Source organism: Cantharellus anzutake, assembly GCF_015039405.1.
Source record: "Cantharellus anzutake strain C23 chromosome Unknown EI90scaffold_97, whole genome shotgun sequence".
Classification (NCBI taxonomy): domain Eukaryota; kingdom Fungi; phylum Basidiomycota; class Agaricomycetes; order Cantharellales; family Hydnaceae; genus Cantharellus; species Cantharellus anzutake.
In genome coordinates, this window is record NW_024067047.1 from 103,625 (window position 1) to 122,993 (window position 19,369).

Genomic DNA, 19,369 nt, shown 5'->3' on the forward strand with positions numbered 1-19,369 from the left:
GGGTTTTTGGTTGTTTATTGATTCGATAAACTCTATTACTATACAAATCATGTGATACAGAACCCATAAGAGTCTAAAATGGGAATTCCCATTTCCATAACAAGAACACTATTGGCTCCAGGAGTGCCCAATCTGCTGTTTTGTCTCCCACATGCTCCAGCCACTCTTGATGCTCCGGAGCATAACGGACTTTTGCTGATGTCCAGCTGCAGACGAGTTGGCTATTAGACACTCGGACGGGATTGAATGAGCCCGCATGATATCATAGTCATCCATTAAGCCCCTTCTGTATGCGTGCTTATAGAGCATCTGTGTCCTGCATGCGGATTAATGGCTGAATCCATCTAGTTTGCCCCTGACCCGGTCCTCCAATTACAAAACAGGTGAGATGACAAAGAATATATACATCTTATCCAAGATGGGGAATAAAAGAAGACCAAGACGGCGTTTGATATAGAGAAGGAGAAGGAGAGCGGAGGGATGCGAACGTCAGTGCGAAGAGGATAATCCGGGCGACAACATAAATTGTCACAATGGCCAAATTAAAGTTTATCTGGAAATCGCCAGAACTTGTGTACTCCAATATTACTAATGCACCGAGGCCAAGAGCAGGAGCTACTGTAATATATACTGCACAAATGCGCCATATAAGTGATTCAGCGTGTGTTGGCAAAGGGAAGGACCATGCAGAACAGTGAATTCCGCCGAAGATGGCGCCGGTGATTACAAACACCCAAAAGGGTTGCAATTCAACAAATGCGTCACAAGCTCGGCCAATGGCTCTGGCCGCAGGTGAAGGCGAATCTACCTGCTTCTCTACTTCAAGAGGCACTCGAGCAACATTGGCCTCGGAAGTCGGAACGTGAGGTGTATCCTCTTTCGTCACTTGAATTGGCGAACGGACATCAAGGGGCTTGTGCCACCACAACGCACAGATGATAATGCTCAGTGCAGAGTATCCAAGCGTCATTGTCTCAAGCTGCGATCTGTGCAGATGTCCGACCCATCGCCCCACATACTGAACGATGAACCACAGCAATTGAAGAGATACAATAGACTTGGATAAAAAATCGCCTTTGCTTTTGCGGAGAATCTCCTGCTTCGTCATCACCACAACCTGACGATTTCCCGTCTTCTGAATGATACCAGGGTATTGGCCAAGGACGGAGGGATCTTCATAACGAATGTAAGGTGCTGTTGGGTCGATGAAGCCTCCCATTCTGACAAAGTATGAATGCACAAATGTCCACCCTAGCATGTGAAAATCAATAGGTCAAGCGTTCATCTCAATTGATTCACTCCATACCTTCGACATTTTTACATTTCCTTGATATTTTCCAGGCTTCTGAGAATCCAACCCATGCCTTAGCAACAACCAATTCTGGGAAAATCAGGGAACTCCTCATTAAGCCGAAACGATCATCCCTATTCAAAATCTCATCCATCAGATGCATACGACCCTTATCTCCTTCCACCACATTCGGGTGTACAGCCGTCCATACGCAGATGAATATTGTTAGAAGACAGCCGTAAACGAGATTCCACATGGTACGGCAATTCCGAAGGTCATTGCATGCTTCAGATACGTTTATCGACAAACTGATGGCGTTGAGAGGTGGATAGGAGAGGATCGGCGCGGCGTAGGCATTGTTGGCGAGAATAAACGTGATGAGAGCGGTTGTCATTGGGACGGGGGGTACAACATGGAAACGACATTCGCCTGGAAGCTTTATACACCACTGGGTGCATAGCCTTCTGTCAACCACGCAGCTTCTGCGAGGGTCCATTTAAAGCCTAAAATCAAATTCAGCTCATTCGCACAACACCGAAGCTGACTTTGGAAGGGATTTACATAAATGGGTGATGGCGTCGATCTCACAAAGCCCTTGTTGATTAGAGTTCAACTGTCTTGCCGAGAAATCAAGAGGTGTGCAACAGGGAATTTCACGGGATCAACAAGTTCAACGCTAGAACATTCAAGAGCTCCAAAGGAGAACAAGTTTGCAAATTATTGACATCTTGGGAAATGTCTAATCGGTACTGAGTCCGCTTAGATAGGGCCTAGATGATCTATTGCACAGCCCTCAAGCAGGGCGACAAGAAGTAAACCACACCAACAAAGAAGTGGGGGGTACACGTTGCTTGAAAAATTGCCGGGCTTTTCTAGGAAGGTATGAAATTAGGCCCCGCGCGCGCGCGCGCGCACACACACACCCATTACCGGAAATTAAACATCGGATCCGCATTCGCCTTAGAACTGAATAGCCTGAGACCTAAACGAGAGAGTATAAAGTCATGCCGCGCTGCTGCACGCGCTCTCACAGATTAAGAGGGCCATATCCCAGTTCACTTAGAGCAGGTAACATGTGGCAGTGTTAATTCTGTCCTTATCAGTCTCCCAGCCACAAGCCGCTGGAGAGGACTTAGCTGCCAGCAGAAAGCGCAGATCACTTGATTTGCAGTGCTGCCTCCTGACGAGATAGGCACGAAGGGTGGCATCGGAGCTGGAATCAACGAAACCTTTTAGGGTACCTCGATCTTGGCTGCAAAACTGCCTCAGAAGTATAGGTGAAGTCCATTCCAATAGAGGCAGGTAACCTGCATAGCAAAGTTATCGGCTTCGCGTAGATGGCTGTGAGGCCGCAATGGGTGGTTAAGTCATCGCAGTGACCACCACTTGTGACTTGCACTGCCATGTTCGGGGTTCTCCGGGGGGTCACTGTCAGCAGGCAGCGGCTCATATTATACGAGTAACTCGGGCTAGCCTTTGGATGGATGACTCGTAAGGATGGCCAGGATACCCCTGGACAGAAACACCTTCAATCCGTCTGTAAGGTAAGTTGACAATCTCAGGGACAAATCTCCCAGATTGTCGGAGGAAAATTCCGTCTCAAGCTCTATGCAAAAAATCTAATTCGAGTATGGCAACCGTATTAGGCTGTTCACGATGGTTCACGACAAAGGTCGGACAGTTAATTCTTCACCGAGTTTACTACTAACCGCAAAAGCCAATGACACGGTGGAGCAAGCTGGCCGTTTCATGTTGGGGTATCTTGTTCCTTCAGTGATCATGTAACGAGTGGATACGCAATTTGAAGGAAGTATTTGTTTGGGATTTTTTTCCCCGCCATACAAATCAAGATCAGAGGTGCAATGATCTACCGTTTGGACGCGCGCTCGTGGATAACAATGTTTCTGTTTACTGGTAACCTTGGGCTGGGTATGTGTACGCATGGTTACTCGGCCCGTGTTTTCCGGTGAAGACGACATAGCAGACGTGACAAGGAAAATTAGGCAGAGAGAGTATCTAGAGCTGCCTAAGTCAAACGGAGTCTTGACTTAAGAGGAATTAGCCTTCACCCAGCGGTGGGGTGGAAATTGCCAGGCACCAAGGCCCCATCTCAAACTATGTTGGTCATTCCGTATATTTTGAGTTAGGAAATAGATTATAACCAGTCGTGCACCTCGTCACTTCGCCTTGGCGCATGCTCGGCAGCGGGAAGGGCAGGCCCCGGTCGTAGAGATTCGCAAGGGACGCATTTCCCGGATCCGCATTGCAGTGCATTCATGCCATCAGGTCGTACTATCGTAGTGTTCCTGGTATTCTCAAGTATATTTACGACATACGTGCAGCCTGAGGATGCGCTTTGATCGGGCTTCTCGATGGCTTCCATGATGATCTATCGTTACGTGCTGCAGAAATTGGCTAGTCTCGGAACTGTATCCTGATCCACCCCCGGCACCTGCATCCTGTCGGCATGATTTGCTCTGCTTTTCCTGTCCGTTTTGAATCAAGCGATAGGACTGTGGACGACTTCAGGGGTACATTGAATAGAGGTTTCCCTTTTTTACGCCGTCCACACATGGCTCTCATGCAACAATGGAGAGGTGAATCTCTGATTTTTACGTGGTTACGGATGATGAGCTACATGGCGAATAGGGGGGTTGAAAGGTATAAAAGCAACTCTCCTGGCTCTGTAGCTGGACAAGATGCAAACACGCATTTCATGATGGACGTTGAGGGGTAGGCGACGCTTCCTCAATCCACTGTTACCGTTCTAAACTATCTTTTTCGATTTGACATCCCCTGCACTCTAACACTGCAGTTTCCGCAAAGCAGGATATGAAGCCATTGACAACATTTGTGACTATTACGGATCCCTCGCATCACGACCCGTAGCAGCCCAGGTTGAGCCAAGGTTCCTCGTCGACGCTCTACCTCATCAAGCTCCTGAATTATCAAAGACATTTCAGACGATTTTCAGAAGCTTGCCGTTCCAGGGCTTACCCATTGGAAACACCCCGAGTTCTTCGCTTATGTGAGTAACGTTCGAATTCATATCGGATTCCGGTATATATTATGTTTTATAGTTCCCTTGTGGTAATACGTTTCCGGGAATCATCGCTGACCTGTACTCAAGCTCTGTCTCAAACCCTTGCTTCAACGTACGTCCAGATGTAGCACATTTTCAACGAGCTCGCTAATGTAACTGCTTCACACCCCCCCCCTCATCTACCGGTCAGTTCCCCAGCACGCACGGAGCTTGAACAAGTCGCGATGGACTGGGCCGCTAACCTCCTCGGACTCTCGTCTGCATTTTTCAACACCCCTCCAGTTGTACTCCCATCATTTACTCGCTCTTCTGCATCCTCTTCACCAGGTCCCGAAGGTAGGAGGCCCACTAGACGAGGAGGGGGGACCATTCAGAACACCGCCCCTGAGAGCGTTCTTGTAGCGATCATCGCTGCCCGCGAGCGATTCCTTTCTGCCCACCCTGATGTCCCCTCCGAAGACCTTCTCATCCTAAGCACCCAAACGCACAGTTTAGGCGTGAAGGGAGCAAAGATCCTAGGCCTGAGTTGTCGTTTGATGCCTGCATTGCGTGGGGCGTTAGAGGGGAAATGTTTAGAATGGCGTATGAAGAGGATCAGAGAAAGGGAAAAATGGCTTTTTATCTTCTGTAACGTTGGCTGTAAGGACACAATGCCGATTTGTGCTTTAGTTGGAACATGGGAACGACGTCTTCTGGAGCTAACGACCACATTGAAGAGATGGGTCCTATCAGTAAGTTCTGACTCGCCGTTTCACGCTTGAGAACCTAAACAAATGGACCTGAGCAAATTAGTCTCCGAACTCGACGATGTCTGGTTACACATTGATGCAGCATGGGCTAGGGTCTCCTTCGCTTGTCCCGAATTCCGTCGCGCTGGGAAGCTCGACGCCATCAACGCCTATGCGGATTCGTTTTGCACAAATTTCCACAAATGGGGATTGGTTAACATTGTACGTGCTTAGATACATTCTCTTTCCATCACGATCGCATGTGATGTTAAAACCAACCCGGCACAATCACTGCCTGATGGTTGACAGGAATGCTCCGCTTTCTGGGTCCGTGATCGCAATGCCCTAATATCCGCCCTGGACATAACACCTTCATCCATTCGTACCAAACAAATGATGACGGTACTGTTGTCGAATACCGCAATTGGCAACTCTCTTAATTGGGCGTCGTTTCCGATCTATCAAACTCTGGTTTGTACTTAGGAACTACGGCATTCAGGGTTTCAGAGAGCACATTCGCAAAGGGGTCAGGCTTGCGGAGCTCTTTGAAGACAATTTAATGTCGAGGAACCCGGAGACCCGGATATTCGAATTGGTGACGCTCAGGGCATTGAGTTTGGTTGTCTTCAGACTTGTCGTACCACCCCTTTCCACGGGTTCAGACGGGTCGGAACAGCAATCGAACGCTCCAACACCTGCTAAGAGTGAACCTCCAAGCTTAGAAACTCTTAACTCGCTCAATCTGGCGCTCCACCAATATCTTCCCCATCCTCCCAACTCAGATTCCGCCAATGCTCTCTTCCTCACTCGTACCGAGCTTAACGGAGTTGTTTGTATGAGAATGGCTATTGGAGCTGAAGCAACTACCGAGGCGCATATTACGAAAGCGCTTGGGATTTTGGACAGAGTTGGCAGAAAGATTTTGACGGATACGGGTCACATTGTGACAAGGGAATCGCATGACTGGCTGCTTTGAAGCGAATCTAGGTGAGTCGTCACTTACAGATGTGCACATGCAGAGCCATGGATGTCACGCATCAGCAAAGCGGCAGTATCACAGTCCTTCCAATTTCCGATTTCTGTCACCAATCACATCTCTTTCGCGGCTACAGGGCATAAGGTGCGCCAAACAAAGATGCGGCCCGGAAGTAACCCAAACAACTAGGAGAACGTAAGGACATGTACAAAGGGGTAATACAAACGCGTCAGAAGAACCCATTGCTACAATACGGGAATCGCGGCGGCATCGAACACAAAGGTATCAAAAAAGCCATCGTTCCATAAATTCAAACACGAGGAGAGAGAAAAATGTTGAACCTTTTCGCTCGCGGTAGGTGAGAAGGGAAAGCGCGAAAATACCCGTGTTGTCCAAGCTAGCATGATCACTGATATCTTAGGGTGCAGCCTTCTCTTCACTCCCTTCATCATCACCGGGTTGTGCCTTGCGGGCTTCAACGTTGTACCGGTCGGATACGCCAGGCCTCTCATTCATGTGAATGATCTCGGGGTTGAGAGCGAAGGCCCCCTTGGGAACAAAAGTGGAGACGAAGATGATGAATGCTAACACGCTGAAGTGGATGCCGCCGACACGAATGAGGGCGTCATACACGCTGCCCTTGCGGACGATGACTCGGTCAACGTAGTCTCCGAGGACTTTCGAGATGACAGCGTAAATAATGATGTATGCAGAGTAGAGGAAAGCCATGATACTCCCGAGGGAAGAAACCTGGGAATCGTCCTCGTCGTCCGAGTGGGTGAGGGATGACTGGATATATGCGGCTAATGAAACGTCACCAGCGGCCCACCCGAATGAGATAGGGATGAAGCAGGCGCCCAGTTGGTATGCGATGATAGTCCCGTGTTGCTCACGCTTGAAGAACGGAACGACCCAAATGATCATCAGGAGTAAGGCGTCCAGACGAAGCCAAGGAATTGGGGTCTTGACATTGTTGGCAAAAATGAAGACGAAAAGGGCACCGAATAATTCACCCAAGTTAGAAAACGCCACGAAGGTTTGAGAAAGGCCCGAATTGTTGAGGGCACGACGAGCGTAAATGGGGGCGATGGCATTTTCAAGATAGCGGTGGCAATGAAGCGCTACACTGTACGAAAAGAATAGCCATACATATTTCCGATGTAAGAGGACCAGTTGGGCCCCCTTGATGATCGAAAGGATGAAGAGTCGGAAACCTTCGATGACAGCGAGAGTGTAGCCAATAAGGGGGTTACGCTGCTTGCGCTCGATTACAACGAGGCTGCCTGCTTGAGAACCCCTAGCCCCGAAGGAGAGGGCAGAAATTTGGTACCAGACGATGGTGGCCAGCGCAAAGAGTGGAGGTGTGATGATGAAGGAGCTCAAATGATACTCATGTCAGTGTTCGATTTCACCCTCGCCAGTCCTAGTCGTGACTCACTAGTTGTTGCCCAGCTTGGCAATTAGTTGCGTGCTGGCAAAGGCGCCTCCTGTACCAGACACTTCATACATGATGTGTACCAAAGCGTCCATCCTCCTCAACTTCTCCGGGTTTGCGCCCACAATGTCTCTGGGGATAACCCGGCGAATGAGTTCAACCATGCCGTAGGCAATACCCGAGATGGTATAGATAGGGAAGAGACCGTTGGGATTCCAACTACCGTACTTGACTTTGTTGTTGTTGTTGGCCTTGATTTTACCACCGGTGGCAGCATCGACAACGAGGAGGACAGCAGACATGATGGAGAATATGAAGATCGCGGCAGAGAGCACCGTACGTGTGGGCGCCTTCTTGACAAGGGGGGAAATGAGGATGGCGCCAACACATTGCATGGCATAGTTCAGCCCGGTCAAGACGGCCAGTTTTCCAAAGGTGTGGTCAGCTTTGAAGCGATCGGTAGCCATCGTCACGACTGAACCGTTGAACTGCTCGAGGCCAAACTTGTACAGCATGATGCCGAGAATATAGATGGCAATGTTGCGCTTCTCGGTAGCGTCGTAAAGCGCCAGGATGCGCCTCACTTCGCTCGTGGAAGTCATGCTCAAGGAGCAAGGTTTAAATGAGAAGAGGGCAGCGGAGAGCAGCAGACGGCGAGGCGATGATGAAGAGCCTAACCTTGACACGACTCCTTATATGCAAAGCCCGAATGTCTATCATCTCCACATACAAGACTCGCGTACAGTCTAGGCGCCAAGGCCGAGGACATGCCCTTGGGTTCCCACACACGAAGTAAGCTTGGCCCTGGCCTCAGCATTACAAACGTGCGAAAAGATGGAGTATATTGGGACGTCCGTGTTCTGTTATCTAGTCGAGATTTGATCGGGAGTGGTTGAAAAAGACCATTGCCATTCATCCATAGCCGAGTCTGTGAGACGCTATCACATAGGCTAAGGGAAGTCAGCAAAGACTGGATGCTGAGCACTAAGCGGAAACGTGTGTTGGTTGCATTGGAGAGGTTTGGCACGGCATCGGATGCATAATGAACAGCCGAGACGGGGAGAGGATCATTTGCCATTTGTATCGATACACGAGCAAGGTACCCGCTATGCGAGTGACCAGCCTCTACTGGAACAGACTGGCAAGCAAAGCTCCCTTCGGTGCCTGGTCGTGACAGCCGCAGTGCCATGATGAGAAATAACGAGATGTTTGGTTATTCTGCTGCCTTCCATAAACACAGCCGCCACGCAAGCAAAGCTGGGATTTGCATCAATCAGCACAGTGCATGCAACGTGAGGACACCATTGCCAGAAGCAATATGAATCCACAGTGTTGATCAGCGTTGCTTCTTATGTGCACACTCGTAAACGCAGCGGGGCGAGAGAGCCATGTAGTAACGTCATGTTCCGGTGGAAGTACCTTGCTCCCGGAACATTGGTAAGTACTAGAGGGTAGCGTTAGCACTGGGGCATGGAAAGAGGGTCAGGTCAATACATGGCGCCTACGTCTTTGGGAGATGTATTGCATTGGACTTTGGTGCCGGGATGGGACCCTTGGGGACAGGAGTGTACACCGTCTTTTTAATGTTGTCTTACTTAGCCACAAGGGGAAGATGTCGACTGAAATCAGGGGGTCAGAAATACTATTGACGCTGAGTTGCTCCTGGTATATAAGTCGTTCCAGCACCAGCGCAAGCTGGTGTGGGCACTACATTCGCTCGTAATACTGCTGCCACTACGATAATTATCAGCACAAAATGGTGCTTCACTGTAAAATCCACAATCCTGTGAGCCATCGCAGGCCATCTTTGCGCCGAGTTCTCGTCACTAAGAGGACACAGACGTGGTTGACCCTCGTTCTGGGGTTCGCTCCGAAATTGGGTAGGTCAACTTATTTAAGCCGTACCACGAAACACGAAGCACCCGAAATTCTGGTGATTCGGCCAACTCCACTGCGCATGTAAATACCCGTATCAAATTACAATGCCCTATTCCATGAGGAAGATGAGAAGCAGTACTAAGCGCTTAATATTGTGCCAATGGGCATCCATCATGCCCAGCCGAGACCTTAAGCGAATGGTAGAGACCGCTATCCCCACCAGTTACCACACAACCAGTTTGGTTGCCGAGGGCGCCAGGGCCACGGTGAACAGAATAAAGCACACCTAAGTGTACCCCTTTCCTATCTTCAACAATGCGAAGATCACCTTAGCTGCAAATGGGAGCTCTCCTTGCCTCCATGTGACTTATGAATGGGTTTCCCCAGTTCGACGGGCTCATCGTCACTGGGACCGAAGGTTCCACATTTACGGAAGTTGTAGACATTAGAGAACGAACCGCAGCATCGGTCGGAAGGGGCCGCGAAAAAGCGGAAGAACCCGAGAAACGGGACGGAGTGAGATGGGGGGACGGTATAGAATGGGCGATGGAGCTTAGTGGATCAATGGGGTGCCATGTGGTACTTCCTGTTCGAGCGGGTGAAGGGTGGAATTTTCATGGAGCTAGATCGAATGGGTGTCGAGTGCAAAAGGTTGTTGAATGCCTGCTCCTCGAAGGCATGACCTATGGCCTTATCTTCCATCATTACGAGACGGTGTTCGACCTCGCATCATTTACATCGCCATTGCCATCGCCATGCTAGGAAACGAATGTTCTTTTTCACATTGAATCGTTGCGGAGTGACATGAACATCGGATAAGGAAAGATGCTCATATGTTGTAATTACTATGTGTGTATTAGTCGTTCCAAAGCACCAGCCACTTTTATTTCGTGATCAGGCCCCTGCAGCTGTCCTCCGACAGAACATGTGAGATGATGAAGAATATATACATCTTATCCGAGATGGGGAAGAAAGGAAGACCAAGGCGGCGTTCGATATAGATCAGGAGATGGAGAACGGAGGGATGCGAATGTCAGAGCGAAGAGAATAATCCGGGCGATGACATAAATCGTCCCACTGGCCCAAACAAGCCATTTGGCATGATAACCGGTCTTTTCCAATGTTTCTACTACACCGACGCAAAGGGCAGGAACCACTGTAATATATACCGCACAAATGCGCCACAAAAGTGCTTCCGCGTGCGTCGGAAAAGGGAAGAGCCATGCGGAACAGTGGATTCCGCCGAAGATGGCGCTCACAAGCCCGGCCAATGACTCTGGCTGCAATTGGCGAAGGCGAATCAGCCTTATTCTCTACTTCAAGAGGCCCTCTTTCCCCACTTGAATTGGCGAACGGACATCAGGGGGCTTATATATACCACCACAATGCGCAGACGATAATGCTCAGTGCGGAGTATCCAAGCGTCATTGTCTCGAGCTGCGATCTGTGCAGATGTCCCACCCATCGCCCCACATATTGAGCGATGAACCACGGCAATTGAAGTGATACAATAGAGTTGGATAAAAAATCGCCTTTGCTTTTGTGGAGAATTTCCTGCTTCGTTACTGCGACAACCTGACGATGACGATTTCCCGTCCTTTGAATGATGCCAGGGTATTGGCCCAAGAAGGAGGGACCAAGTTCATGATGAATGTCAAGTCCTCTTGAGTCAATGAAACCTCCCATAATGACAAAGTGTGAATGCACAAGTGTCCACCCTAACATGTGAAAATCAATAGGTCAAGCCTATGTCTCGATTGATTCACATCGATCATTTCCTCCATACCTTCGACATTTTTACATTCTCTTGATAATACCCAGGCTCTTGAGAATTCACCCCATGCCAAAGCAACAACAAGTTCTGGGAAAATCAGGGAACTCCTCATTAAGCCCAAACGATCACTTCTCAATATCTCCTTTTTCATGCGATGCCCCAGACCCTGATGCTCATCTCCTTTCACCACATCCGGGTGTACAGCCGTCCATATGCAGATAAATATTGTTAGGAGACAGCTGTAAACGAGGTTCCACATCGTACGGCAATTCCGGAGGTCATTGCATGCTTCCGATACGTTCATCGACAAACTGGTGGCGTTGAGAGATGGATAGGGGAAGATCGGTGCGGCGTAGGCGTTGTTGGCGAGAATAAACGTGATAAGAGCAGTTGCCATCGGAACAGGGATACAACACGGAACGACATTCGCCTGGAAGCTTTATACGCCACTGGGTACATAGCCTTCTGTCAACCGTGCAGCTTCTGGCGAGGACGGTCACAACATATAAATCAAATTCAGCTCATTCGCACAACAGCGAAGCAGTCTTTGCATAAATGGGGGCCGGGGGTCTACTTGATGGTGTCGATGTTACGAAGCTTTTGCCGATTAAGATTTCAACTGCCTTGCTAGAAATCAAGAGCAGGGGTGCAACAGGGGTTTCGCGGGATCAGCGAATTCAACGCTGGAACCCCCATGATCTTCGAGTTATATAATGAACACAACATGCATTTCATATTGGCATCTTGCATGGGAGGTATTCAACCACTGCCGAGTCCCTTCATACAGAGATTTCACAGTCTCGAAGCAGACAATAAGACAGTGTACCGCTTGGAAAAGCCATCGAGCCTTTCTAAGATATGGAATCACGCCGCGCGGCCGCGCGGGTACTCGGAAATTAATCACCGTATCCTCGTTCCCCCACAAAAAGTGCACGTTGAACACGCATGGGCCTCGAGGAAAAGCCTGTCCCTTATCGGTCTCTCACAAGCTGTCAGAGGAAGCCCAGGCCAGCGCGCGGAATAAGAGTACTTGGTTTATTGGGATGTTGCTTCCATCGGGACCAAAACAAGAAAACGCAACTACATATACCGTGCGGGTGCAGGGTCTCAGAAATTAGTCGCCGTATCCTCGTTCCCCCATAAGAAGTGCAAGTTGAACACGCATGGAAGTCAATGCTGTCCTTATTAGTCCCTCACGAGCTGTCAGGGGGGATCCAGGCCAGCGGAAACGGAGCACTTGGTTTATTGGGGCGTTGCTTCCTCACGAGACAGGCACAAAGGTCACGCCAGAGCTGAGATCGGCGTATCTTTGCCTGGTGACAGGGTGCGCGCGCGAATCATCGGGCTCACCACTCCCATTGCACGTATCATCTACGGGTAGCTTTCAGCCCGACCTTAATGGTCCCCGGCTGGCACATTACTGCTGTGTCGATTGGACGCGCGGACACCGTGTGAGAATCTCGGGCCAAACCATTCGTAAGCATCAGTTCGCGATGAGCCGGTCATGCAATCCTCAAGAAAGGACTTGGACAAACCGACTTGTGAGCGACTCAGAAAAGAATGCCCTGTCCAAGCATTTCTGCGGAAGGAAAAAGAGGGACCAGTATGGCAAAGAACGGTTCACCAAAACGTGATTGAGAGCGGTTGCCATTGGAACTTGGGGATACAACACGGAAACGACATTTTCCTGGAAGCTTTATAGAGCCACTGGGTGCATAGCCTTTTTTCAGCTTAATTTGCAGTGCTGCCTCCTGACGAGATAGGCGCGAAGGGTCACAGCAGAACTGAGATCAACGAAACCTTTTAGGGTACCTCGATCTCGGCTGCAAAACTACCTCAGAAGTAGGGGCGAAGTCTATTCCAATAGAGGCTGGTAATCCACCTAGCAAAGCTATCGGCTTCGTATAAATGGCTGTGAGGCCGCATGGGTGGTTAAACAGAGGTCATCGCGATATCCGAAAATATTTGCGGCTCGCACTGCCACATTCGGGATTCTCCGGGAGAGATGAAGTTCGCCTTACCTTACTTTACTTCAGGGCAATCTTGGGCATCGCAAATGTAATGTGCTAGTAGGAGGTTTTCATATACTGCTAGAAATCCTGGGACATGGTACGTACAACCGTATGTTCGCGATACCGATAGGATGCCCCAAGTTATGCTCTCATGTTCTGTCTTGGTGGTCGCATTAACATCTGGGCATTGTCACTGATCACTATGCACGAAAATCGCACCATCACTGCCCCAAGGTTTCCTGTGCCTCCCCATAGTTACATCCACATCAAGAATCAATGGGATGAAGAGGCTACATCTGCGGTATCTTCTAAATACTATGGCATCTGACTGTGTTAGGAAAGTGTTATTTGATGTCGATCCGGGTAACTGCGTCCGCCTACTGAGGACGAGCTCCAGCGCATGCTTGCTCAGCTGTCTTTGTGTTCTGGAAGGCCTGCGTCTTCTAAATGGGACGGATTTAAAGAGTTCTCAACTTTGGGCTGTGCTTTATTCTCATGGATTTGGCTTTCCGGGTTTGCTACTCACCGTGTTGGAATTCGAGCAACAAGAGTGCATGTTGATGTGCATGGCAAATAGGAGGAAATATGTGACCAAGCTTGTGCTACCATTCAGTCTACACTGGTGCAGCACACTGGGGGCACAATAATTCCATGGTCGGAGCGACCCTCGTCCTAGATGTGTGTCAAGGAAACACCATGGAAGTGCCCTGGCGACAACCTCATCATCTTCCGGTTTGAGGCAAAGCAATGTCAGATCTGGCGGGTGTTGTCTGTATATGATTGTTGATGGAGCGGTTCATTCTTTGTTCCATGGGAGGAGCCCGGCCCCTCGACCAAAAAGCCAGAGAGCCCAGTCTATTCTCGCCCGTTCTAACTCATGTTTGGCCTGCAATGAATTAGTGCGAGCATCATGATAACAAATATTGCTAAAAGCGCATTCTGGCGTCCAATTGTTGGCCCCATGGCAACAAGGGCAGCAAAGGAAGAAGGTGAGAATGTGTAGGGTCGCCGATGGCTGGAGGGCATAGTGATCAGCTGGATGATGGCGCCTTCATCGGGGACGGTATACACAAACTCAGACATCTGTGGTTACACCACTTGAGTCTACAGCTATCCTAACCAAGCCACCTGCTGAGCTGATGCTTCAACACATCGCATGAAGGCTTACGTCCGTCCATGTAAGGTCTGTGCCAAGTGTTTGCTGCGACAGCAGAACTCCTCGGCTCGCATCCGTCGTCGGGACCCCCTGACCCCGCAAGCGGCACAGGAGGCCACAGCTCAGCATGTACCTCCGGCTCCAGTCCACTGCGATAGGGCGTAGTCTAGTTCATGCCGGTGTGTGGTTGGTGGAGCATCCTAGTCTTGACCATGCGTCGACGTGTCATTCCCCAGCATGTGAAACGTTGAATGCATCATGCATTGCGCACGTCACAGTTTCCAAGAGACCTTCAAGCCGCAATCCCTGATGTTTCGTTCTCCCAACATTCGTCTTCGGGTGGTGTTGCACACTTCCGATATATTTTATGAGAAACTGGCGACGTTAAGAAGTGAACATGGAGTGAAAGTAGCATGGGAACGAAGATATGGGAACAAGAAAGACGTCTTATGTGGTGGCGACACTGCGCAGTGCAGGGCTGGTTCCGGTGATTAGTTATAAAATGGTACCCGCGCGTCAACCGCGGAAATTGAAATGTACGCGTCAGCATCCACTGGCAATGGCGTTGAAGCAGTAGCCCGACGAGTTATACGGGATATGCAAAGCGGATCTTTGACCATGAGGCAGTGTAACGCAACCTCAGAGTTTTCGAATGACTGAGACCAGTGAACCCTTGTTCTGTGACATCCGCGGGTGGTAATGGTCTGCGAATTCCAGCTGCGCGCGGACGAGTTGGCCATGTACTAGACACTCGGACTGCCGTATGATATTATGGAGCCCCTTCGGTATGAGTGCTTATAAAGCATCCGTGTCCTGTGTACATGTACGGATCACCAATACAAATAGCTAAATCCCGCTCAAACCGCTTGCGCGCCAGCTCGTATCTGATATACAAACACTCGGTGAGTGACATGACAAGGAAAGGTGCTCGAGCGCTCATGATGCAACCGCATCCAGTTACTATGTGTGTATTAGCCGTCGCGTCCTAAAGCACCAGCCACGTCTCTTTTCTCCTGGCCATACAGGCCCCTGCGCACATGCAGCTAGCTGTCCTGCGATGTACAGAACATGTGAGATGACTCGGATGAAGAATATATTTATCTTATCCGAGATGGGGAAGAAAGGAAGACCAAGGTGGCGTTCGATATAGAGAAGGAGAAGGAGAGCGGAGGGATGCGAACGTCAGGGCGAAGAGGATGATCCGGGCGACAACATAAACCGTCCCAATGGCCCGACTAAAGTCTGAGTGGGAACCGTGAAACGTTTTGTACAACATTCGTGATCCACCGATACCAAGAGCAGGAGCTACTGTAATAGATACTGCACAAATGCGCCATATAAGTGATTCCGCGTGTGTTGGAAAGGGGAAGGACCACGCGGAACAGTGAATTCCGCCGAAGATGGCGCCGGTGAGTACAAATATCCAACTTGCATCCAATTCAACAAATGCGTCACAAGCTCGGCCAATGGCTCTGGCCGCAAGTGACGGTGAATGTGACTCATTCTCTACTTGAAGAGGTACTTGAGTGACATTGACCTCCGAAGTCGGAAGGTGAGTAGGGTCCCCTCTTGGCGTCACTTGAATTCGCGAACGGATATCAAGGGGCTTATGCCACCACAACGCACAGATGATAATGCTCAGTGCGGAGTATCCAAGCGTCATTGCCTCGAGCTGCGATTTGTGCAAATGTCCGACCCATCGCCCCACATATTGAACGATGAACCATAGCAATTGAAGAGATACAATGGACTTGGATAAAAAATCGCCCTTGCTTTTGTGGAGAATTTCCTGTTTCGTTACTGCGACAACCCGACGATTTCCCGTCCCCCGAATGATGCCAGGGTATTGGCCAAAGAAAGAGGGATCACGTCGACGAAAGAAACGTGTCGTTGGGTCGATGAAACCTCCCATTTCGACAAAGTATGAATGCACAAGTGTCCACCCTAGCATGTGAAAATCAATAGGTGTCAAGCGTTCGTCTCAATTGATTCATTGCATACCTTAGACATTTTTGCATTTCCTTGATATTTTCCAGGCTTCTGAGAATTCCTCCCATGCCATAGCAACAACCCATTCTGGGAAAATCAAGGAACTCCTCATTAAGCCGAAACGATCACGTCTCTCCATCTCCTCTTCAATGCGATCCCCCATGCTCAGATTCATGCGCCGGTGATGCTCAACATTCGGGTGCACAGCCGTCCATACGCAGATAAATATTGTTAGGAGACAGCTGTAAACGAGGTTCCACAGAGTACGGCAATTCCGAAGGTCATTGCACGCTTCGGATACGTTTATCGACAAACTGGTGGCGTTGAGAGGATAGGGGAGGATCGGTGCGGCGTAGGCGTTGTTGGCGAGAATAAACGTGATGAGAGCGGTTGCCATTGGAACTTGGGGATACAACGTTTGTCTGGAAGCTTTATACGGTAGCGCCACTGGATGCATAGCCTTCTGTCAACGGCGCAGCTTCGGCAAGGAGGTCGCAACATCCATTTCAAGTCCAATTCAGCTTATTCGCACAACAGCGATGCAGTCTTTGCAAGGGATTTACTTGGTCTCACAAAGCTCTTGCCGATTAGAGGTCAGTGGATTTAGACTGCCTTGCTGGGAATCAAGAGCGGGGGTGCAACAGGGGTTTCGCGGGATCAGCGAATTCGACGCCGGAACTTCCATGATCTTCAAGTTATGAACAGAACAGGCATTTCATATCGACATCTTCCATGGGCAGGATACCAGCCTCTAATGGAATATCCACGCACCTCCGTTTGACTCTGCAGAAGCAATGTCCTGTCTGGGTGGATCAAACACAACGTACAGCTTCGTTTCGACTATCGAGTTACCGGTCTATAACGACGGACTACGTCATGGCAGTACATTATCCTGTTGTTTGCCGCGTCAGGATGAGTGTTGTCCATGAAGAATGAGCGTTCATAATACAGGCCTGGGTTTAGCTCAGCTCACTCGGTGGTTATGTACGTTGGGTTGAGGCGGAACAGGACCCCGGCATACTCCGTCTGATGTCCGTTCGGAGTTCGACTTTAGCCCTTCTGTGGATCGGAGTTCTGGCGCTGAGCGCAGTGCAAAAGGTTGTTGGCCGCCGCACCTGTTCTCCCTCGAAGACATGACCCGACCTCGCATCACCTCCATCGTCGTTGCTATCGCCATGCTGGCAGTCAGCGTTCAAGTTAGCACAACTGCATGATAATGCTCCCGGCCAATGCATTAGCAAAGCCGCTGCTAACTACAATATCGATACTCAGCAAACCCTCGGCATGTGCATAGTACGTATGTATTAGCCGTTCTAGATCTAAAGCGTTAGCACTCTTTTCTTGTAATCGGGCCCCTGCAACTGTCGTCCGACACAACATGTGAGATGATGAAGAATAAGTACATCTTATCCAAGACGGGGAATAAATTGGAAGACCAAGATGGCGTTCGATATAGATTAGATCGAGCGGAGGGATGCGAATGTCAAAGTACGTAAAAAGGATGATCCGGGTGACGACGTCATGGCCCAACCAACTTCGTGGAAACGGTGAAACCTCTGATCGAAGGGGCTCGTTGTGATATATATATGCGCCATATGAGTGATTCCGCGTGTGTCGGAAAAGGGACAGACCATGTCGAACCTAGTGAACTCCACCAAAGATGGTGCCGGTGATTACAAATATCCACCCATTATCCAATCCAGTGAAAGGAGAAACCTGCATTGCATGGGAGGCACCTGATTGTTGGGAAATCGGAGTGTCACTTGAATTGACATCAGGGGGCTTATGCCACCACAACACGCAGACGATAATGCTCAGTGCGGAATATCCAAGCGTCGCTAACCCCGAGCTGCGGCGTATGCAGTTGTCTCCGCCCATATATTGAGCAATGAACGATAGCAATGCCTAGACAACGGACTTGGATAAAACATCGCCCTTGCTTTTGCGGAGAATTTCCTGCATCGTCACCGCGACAACCTGATGGTTTTCTGTCCTCTGAATGATGCCAGGGTATTGGCCAAAGAAGGGGGGATCATGTCGACCAAAGAAACGTGTTGTTGGGTCAAAGAAACCTCCCATGCCATACCAACAACAAGATCCGGGAATATTAGGGAACTCCTCATCGAGCCGAAACGACCATTCCTCACCATTTCACCTCCCAGATCCATATCGCCCTTACCTCCCCCCACCACATCCGGGTGTACAGCGGTTCATAGACAGATAAATATTGTTAGGAGACGCTCAGGCTGTAAACGAGATTCCACACGGTACGGCAATTCCGAAGGTATTTGCATGTTTCGGATATGTTTGTTGACAAACTGGTGGCATTGAGAGGTGGAGTTGCGAAGATCGGTGCGACATAGACGTTGTTGGCTCTAGAATGTTCATTTAGTATGATCTAGCGATCGATACTAGGTACACAGCCGGGTTCTGTTAACCTTCTGCAGGTTTAAAGCCCATATCAAATCCAACCAATTCACACCGTATGGCAAAGCAATTTTTGCGATGCATGGAATCATGCTGCCCGGTTCTCTGAAATTGACACATCGAATCTGTATTCATTTCGTGCCTGAACAGACCAAAACGAGAAGGTATGAGACAACACCGCACGGGCGCGCGAGTCCCAATCACTGTATTCTCGCTCACTCAGAAGAAGTTGCGTGTTGAACGTGCGTGAGCATCGAGCCAGAGACAATTCTGTCCTCATCAGTTCCTTGGGAACTGTCAGAGGAAGCCCAGGCCAGCGGAGAGTAGAACTACTTAGTTGGTAGCGATATTGACTCACGAGACAAGTGAAGAGGTCACGCCAGAGCTGAGATGATCGGGTGCATGCGCATCAACATTGCTGCGGATTCCTAGCTGAATAGTCTCCTCAGAAGTAGAAGAATGGCTGAATTTATTGGGGGTTGTGCCGTTCAGCATGACTCCCGACCATCCCCTGCTAGCACAATATATACTGTATCAATTAGATGCGCGGACACCGCATTCTTGGTGAAGTGTGAATCTCGGGCGAAAATGATTGGTAGTGCTGGTCAATAATAAACCGATCATGGAATCCTCATGCTCAGGCTAGAAAGTCGAGCTGAC

General features: G+C 49.5%; 8 protein-coding genes across 8 annotated transcripts; 3 read left to right on the forward strand and 5 right to left on the reverse strand.

Moving 5' to 3' along the window:
• Nucleotides 1–409: 409 nt before the first annotated feature.
• On the reverse strand, nucleotides 410–1,685 carry EI90DRAFT_2941665 (uncharacterized protein; the record flags this gene model as incomplete). The annotated part of the gene is made up of 2 exons (XM_039055268.1): nucleotides 410–1,251; nucleotides 1,307–1,685. 2 exons carry the CDS (start codon nucleotides 1,683–1,685, stop codon nucleotides 410–412), a joined length of 1,221 nt encoding a protein of 406 aa, XP_038909769.1.
• Nucleotides 1,686–2,130: 445 nt separating this feature from the next.
• Nucleotides 2,131–2,667, forward strand: EI90DRAFT_3082995 (uncharacterized protein). Its single transcript, XM_039062039.1, has one exon. The coding sequence runs from the start codon at nucleotides 2,174–2,176 to the stop codon at nucleotides 2,327–2,329; it is 156 nt and encodes a 51-aa protein (XP_038909770.1). The 5' UTR covers nucleotides 2,131–2,173; the 3' UTR covers nucleotides 2,330–2,667.
• Nucleotides 2,668–3,863: 1,196 nt separating this feature from the next.
• EI90DRAFT_3133085 (pyridoxal phosphate-dependent transferase) lies at nucleotides 3,864–6,038 on the forward strand (the record flags this gene model as incomplete). Its single annotated transcript, XM_039064545.1, has 7 exons — nucleotides 3,864–4,024; nucleotides 4,107–4,319; nucleotides 4,372–4,446; nucleotides 4,525–4,916; nucleotides 4,979–5,065; nucleotides 5,127–5,284; nucleotides 5,562–6,038. The coding sequence occupies 7 exons, from the start codon at nucleotides 3,864–3,866 to the stop codon at nucleotides 6,036–6,038; spliced, it is 1,563 nt and encodes a 520-aa protein (XP_038909771.1).
• A 335-nt stretch (nucleotides 6,039–6,373) lies between these two features.
• EI90DRAFT_3083003 (uncharacterized protein) lies at nucleotides 6,374–7,803 on the reverse strand. The gene is made up of 2 exons (XM_039062040.1): nucleotides 7,477–7,803; nucleotides 6,374–7,416 (listed from the first exon to the last, which is right to left on the reverse strand). Exons 1-2 carry the CDS (start codon nucleotides 7,773–7,775, stop codon nucleotides 6,456–6,458), a joined length of 1,260 nt encoding a protein of 419 aa, XP_038909772.1. The 5' UTR covers nucleotides 7,776–7,803; the 3' UTR covers nucleotides 6,374–6,455.
• Nucleotides 7,804–10,719: 2,916 nt separating this feature from the next.
• Nucleotides 10,720–11,495, reverse strand: EI90DRAFT_2978752 (uncharacterized protein; the record flags this gene model as incomplete). Its single annotated transcript, XM_039055956.1, has 2 exons — nucleotides 11,138–11,495; nucleotides 10,720–11,069 (listed from the first exon to the last, which is right to left on the reverse strand). Exons 1-2 carry the CDS (start codon nucleotides 11,427–11,429, stop codon nucleotides 10,720–10,722), a joined length of 642 nt encoding a protein of 213 aa, XP_038909773.1. The 5' UTR covers nucleotides 11,430–11,495.
• Nucleotides 11,496–12,164: 669 nt separating this feature from the next.
• On the forward strand, nucleotides 12,165–12,782 carry EI90DRAFT_3083011 (uncharacterized protein). The gene has a single exon (XM_039062041.1). The coding sequence runs from the start codon at nucleotides 12,289–12,291 to the stop codon at nucleotides 12,757–12,759; it is 471 nt and encodes a 156-aa protein (XP_038909774.1). The 5' UTR covers nucleotides 12,165–12,288; the 3' UTR covers nucleotides 12,760–12,782.
• A 2,613-nt stretch (nucleotides 12,783–15,395) lies between these two features.
• On the reverse strand, nucleotides 15,396–16,681 carry EI90DRAFT_3083019 (uncharacterized protein; the record flags this gene model as incomplete). Its single annotated transcript, XM_039062042.1, has 2 exons — nucleotides 15,396–16,237; nucleotides 16,388–16,681. Coding segments are annotated over 2 exons (1,136 nt in total), but the record flags the coding sequence as incomplete, so codon positions are not given.
• A 937-nt stretch (nucleotides 16,682–17,618) lies between these two features.
• On the reverse strand, nucleotides 17,619–18,464 carry EI90DRAFT_3083024 (uncharacterized protein). Its single transcript, XM_039062043.1, has one exon. It carries the CDS (start codon nucleotides 18,158–18,160, stop codon nucleotides 17,924–17,926), a length of 237 nt encoding a protein of 78 aa, XP_038909776.1. The 5' UTR covers nucleotides 18,161–18,464; the 3' UTR covers nucleotides 17,619–17,923.
• Nucleotides 18,465–19,369: the final 905 nt, after the last annotated feature.